This window comes from Phaethon lepturus, unplaced genomic scaffold (genome assembly GCF_000687285.1).
Source record: "Phaethon lepturus isolate BGI_N335 unplaced genomic scaffold, ASM68728v1 scaffold3678, whole genome shotgun sequence".
NCBI classification, from domain to species: Eukaryota; Metazoa; Chordata; class Aves; order Phaethontiformes; family Phaethontidae; genus Phaethon; species Phaethon lepturus.
Window position 1 is genome coordinate 7,343 of NW_010555336.1, and position 5,394 is coordinate 12,736.

Here is a 5,394-nt window from a genome sequence, read left to right on the forward strand (position 1 = left end):
ATAGCCAAAAGCTATGGAAATAGAAGATCACAGGAAAGACACTTTCAGAATGTAAAAGCAGGCAAGAAAATATTAAATTTCATCTCTACTAAATAAAATATCTTCAAAAGCTTTTTTGTTTTAAAGACATCACTGAGATCGTAATCAATCAATCCGGCTACTTAGACATACAGCGTCCCATTGGAGGACTTAGCAAAAAAGAAGTACTAAATTATTCAGCAGTTAAGCATTTTGTGGAAGGAATATATGGGTATAAAGGACAAACTGCAAAACAAGAGTACTTTTCTGTTACTTCAGTATATACTGTAGTGTTAACAGGGCCTTCCAGGGAGGTATCTCAACATTTTTTCCATGCACAGAATCGAGATGCCAGCTTTTAGTCTCATATTTTTAAGTCAAATTATTTTAGTATTTATATGCAAAGCATGATCTCTATCTCTGAATGTTTTAAATTAATGTTGTTACAGCTATATTTTCTCTTCCTCAGATAGGTAACCTTTTTTTTTTTTAAAACAACTTGCCCAACTTTGTTACAAATCCATATACTGTCAAGCTTATAAAGAAATATTAGGAAAGTCTCATCTTTGGACACATGTACTACACAGATACAGTACATGCATATGTCCAAATAATCAGAGAGATAACCCTGTTCAGAGAAATACTATATTCTCAGAATGACAAATTTAAATTAAAAATTTCACAGTTTCCTCAGGAATTTTTTTTTAGCTGTAACGTACACAAACTAGATGAGATTTATGTTCTCTGTGAAAAGTTCTGATGAATTTTGGATATGCTTTGATACATCAGCTCTAATCTTCTGGAATATTTTCCATTTTTAAGTCTTTCTCAAGATTCAATATCAACATTTTGAATGTCTTACAAAACATGAATACAAGCCCATTAGTCCCCAAGACTGTATCACAGCAGTAAACAGCCGAAAGAACAATGACAAAATGGGCATTGTTTCACATAATTTCATACAATTTTCATACACAGCTCAAATAATAAAAATCACGTATCAAGCTGTTAAAACACAGGCAGGAGCCCGTGGCACTGGAGTTCATACAGAACGGATACTGTGACACATTATGCCGACACCTGACAAGATGGAAACCGCTGTTCGCCAATGCATGCATCTCAAGGTCATAGTATTAAACAGCATCAAAATAACTCGTTAAGGTGATAAATTTTGTCTTAAGTCCACATCTCTTTTATTCTAGCATTGAATTTAGTGTTGAGTTTCCTTCTGGCAGCTGCACTATAATACTAAACCGTTCTCAGAGGCTGAATGACACGATCTGGGCATCATGGTTTATTGACTCATGACAGATGACCAGCACACATTTCAAGTCTTTGATCACTGGTAAAGATTCTTACTTATCTTTCAAACATTTATTGCAAATTTCTAAACAGGAGGAGAAAAACTCAAATCTAAGCCAAACAATAATGATTAAAACAGCAAGAGATCAACTCCACCTAATTTAGTATTAGGTTTTGTTTTTAACAAGAACACTTTTTGAAACTTCCTACCAAGCATGTTTTTGGTTGTTGGCCACAGAGCAAGCAAGAATTCTGTACTGAATAGAACTACAGTACGTGTTAATATTCATTCAAATCTATTTCCACAATGAGCTGATAGCACAGTCTGTTGAACAGAATTGGAGGTGTTCTGCACAGTTTAAAAATAGACAAAAGTTTCAAATCATTGTCCGTTTCCACCCTGCCGTAGTGACAAAAGGCTTTCAGAGTCCTAAACTGTTTATGCCCACCTCATTAAGAATGTTGGAAAGCAAAATATAATTGACAGATTTAACCCATACACATCTAAATGGACAATTCTCTGTTACTTTTGGGACAGACTTCAAAATGTCAAACTCAAAGTAAATACCTACCTATTAAGTTTATCCTTTTTTTCCCCCACTGCTTTTCTAAATATGTTAAAAAATGTTGGGATGCCCGTATGTCTGTAAAGTCAACTCAACCATTCTGCAGTAAAAAGCACACTACAAAATAACTCTTAAGACCCAGACCTTACCATGCCAAATTACTGACCTCTATGCAACCTTGATTTTTATACTGCTCAACTTTTGAGCAGTTTTAGAGACTTTTGACATGCACCTCCTTCAGAACTCAGGAAAACAAACCCCGAAACCTAACAGAAAAGGGAAGGACCACCCTCATGGCACCTGAGCTGACCATCTCTCTGGTGGGATAGCAGCAGGACTGGAACTCTTCAGCTTATTGCACAGACTTGAGACCCCAGCTTAGAGAAAACCATCAGAAAAGCAGGCTGCCATGCCACCCGTTGAGGGCTGATGCATTTGCTGAAGGATTTTAGCTACTTCCCCTTTGAAGGAATGGCGAGAATCTTCAGATCTATCCCAGACTGGAAATAAATGTTTAACAGCAACTATTTTTACTGCTTCCATGTTTAAACTCAGTCTCATTCCCTCTTGCTTGCCATTGCCTACTCAAATCCCCATTCCAAGTCAGGGTCTCCACTACCCCATTTTACTTGTGGAAACATTCCAGGCTCTGTTTCATAAAGGCTCTTTATAGCTTATGCCTCCTCCTCCATGCAGCAGAGGGAAAGTCCCTAGGTCTAGCTACTGCTTTCTGTGACACGAGTGTCAGCCCTCATAAAATCACATCAGGCTCTTGATGGAGCCTACTCACCTTTTTTTTTATCTCCTCTGCAGTCAAAATGGACAGCTGCTTCTTGCCTGAAGACCTGTAAGGGGTCATTCAATTCAAGTAAGAAAAAAAAAAAAATTACTACACTCATCTTTTATTCCCGAAGACACCCAACTTTCAAAGGGCTGTTACAGGGAATATTGCCGGGTGACAACTAACAGGACTGGATCACTTGCTCAGCACAACTGGGACATGGACAGCGTCCACAGTGCTAGATGGAGCGAGGGGAAGTAACGTGCAATGGAAGTTAACTACTTCGAAGAAACTACCAACCAGTCTTCAGAACCTATACAGGAATTGTTAGTAATTTGGCTGAATTAAAGGCCTGAGAAAGTCACAACTTCTGTCTCAATGTTTTAAAACAGACACGTTTGAGATCACAGAGAGGCCTTTTAAGTTTGGCAACACAATCAACAACTTGACACCTTGCCTTTTAACAGGGGAAAACAGAGAACCACAACAATTTCCCTGCTTAATACAAATACAAAGCAAGTAAGCATTTGACAACTCCTTTTTTTTTTTGCCAGTTGTTATCGGTGAATTCAAGTGCAGAAACATTAAGCAATTGGTTCTTCTCAAAGGATATTTTGCAAAGTAGTAACCCAAATAAAAAATGCATCTTGGCATGTATTACAATGAAAAAGCATTTACATAAGTTCACACTTTAATTCATTTTTTTTCGAGGAATAAAGTACCAGCAAAGATCCACGTTTGCCTTACGGCCAACTCCTTGCTCTCACTGAGAAGTACTTACTCCTGCAGACAATCCCACACAAATCAATGCTTCTTTTCCTTAGTTGTCACATTAAACTACTCAGGTTTTAAGTGTTGTGAATGGGATTTGGAATCTGTTACAGTGTACGTCAAGAGGATTGTCTGTATTTATGGAGCAAATGTCAGAAAACAAAAAGCGAAGGACAACTCCTTTTTTAAAGTAACTGCAGACAGTAAAACTGGCATATTTTGAAATTCTAAGGCAACAATATCGGACGAGCATATGAAACACTACTGTAGAGACCAATTTAATGTACTGCTTTCTTCTGCAAAGTAGAAATACTGTGATTTTTTTCCTTTGTCTTTTTTGTTTTTAGTTCAGTAAGAGGTAGCAATATGAAATGCCTATATTGCCACCAGATAACTTATGTACTCGACTTCTGCATTCAGTGAATCCCTTAAGATGGCATGCAATATCTGATTTGAGTCATATGTACCTGGCAATATTCATGTATATTAAAAATACACATGCACATTTTTGCAGACTCGCAGTTTAATATGTTTTCATAATTCACTACAAAAACGCGGTTTCACAACTGCTACCATACATTGGGACTCCTACAGTAGTATGGAGAAGGTACAGATGTTTTTCCGAGAACTGTCAATACTGCGCATTGTGCAAATTGTCTAGGACTCCAATCCTTTTTGAGCAGCAGTTAGAAGAAAATCTGTGGGTTGCATACTGATATCAAAATACAGATTTAAATAATTTACTCTTAAAAACATTCATATTTATAGCCTCTTACAGAAAATAAACAATTCATCTGATTATCAGATATGTCCTCAGTTTTTCCAGTTCCAAGGTATACACAGGTCTCCATCCTGCAGCACAGAGTAGAAATGCGAAATGCAAAGGTGCATGCCTTGTAGGTACGGCAACGATTCTTCTAGCAGTCGCTTACAACAATCTATCATCTGTGCACTGGAAACGCTGGGTTCCTTATACAGCCGATCCAAAGAAAATTTTTCAGTGGAAGTATCAATTAGCTCTTTCTCTGTAATCATCATCCTAGCAAATGAAGACAACATAGAGTGACAAAATTAGAACTTAACCTCTTAGAAAAAACTTTCAAATAAATATATTTGTACATTATATGCATGTAAACAAAGGTGTCACTTCATGTATAGTTATGGTACAGCTAAGACTTTTGTGCAGGTTGATACCCATGTCTACCTCAGAGGCTAGACTGAAGGTGCTTCCTTGACTATGGGCAACAGCATGCCTACGCGGAGTCACATTCGAAAGCCTACACCATGACATTTCTTTTGCTCACAAGGTAACAAGGAAAAATACAAAACTAAAAATCCTGTGAGGCTCCACTTTTAATGCAAGAGACAGAAGTACTTCAATAACTGAAAGTGTAAGCTTTAAAGATAAAATGTTAGTAACTAATCTGTCAACTAAGACCATGACTCTGTATGTCATCAAAAACAATGGATGACAGGTAACAGTCACCTGATGCATTTTAAATGTGTTAATAACTTACTAATTGCACAAAGTATATGGAACATAGAATTCAGTGCTCACAGATGATTTTTTCCATTCACCACAGACAAAGAGTGGTAAGACACCACACGGCAAACTCAAGCTACTCAGAAATAAAGTTAATATGCAGAATTAAGAGTCACAGGCACTGTGGATCATCTGATGCAGACACAGTTCAGGTTCAGCAAGCCTTACTAGCTCAGGCACTGTGCCACATTAGCATCGCTATACTTCTTCCAGAGCCAGCTTGGTTATAGAAACAGCACCATTGCTGCCGTACAACACAGACCCTGTGTTGTAGGGGAGGAGCTACAAAGCAGCAGCACATTTGCAGAGCCACTGGGATGTGAATCTGCCCGAGCTAAGCACGGACACGGCTACTGAGACTATTTGACTCACGTAAAAACACTATGGTAGGGACTCAATACCACCCCTTTCAC

The 5,394-nt window shown here is 37.9% G+C and overlaps 1 protein-coding gene across 1 annotated transcript in view; it reads right to left on the reverse strand.

Moving 5' to 3' along the window:
• Positions 1-3,943: 3,943 nt before the first annotated feature.
• TCAIM (T cell activation inhibitor, mitochondrial) overlaps positions 3,944-5,394 on the reverse strand; it is a 19,366-nt gene continuing 17,915 nt past the window's right edge. Inside the window, exon 10 of the mRNA XM_010292113.1 lies at positions 3,944-4,477. Within this exon, the coding sequence (XP_010290415.1) occupies positions 4,252-4,477 (226 nt within the window). The 3' untranslated portion in view covers positions 3,944-4,251. The remainder of the gene's footprint in view (positions 4,478-5,394) is intronic.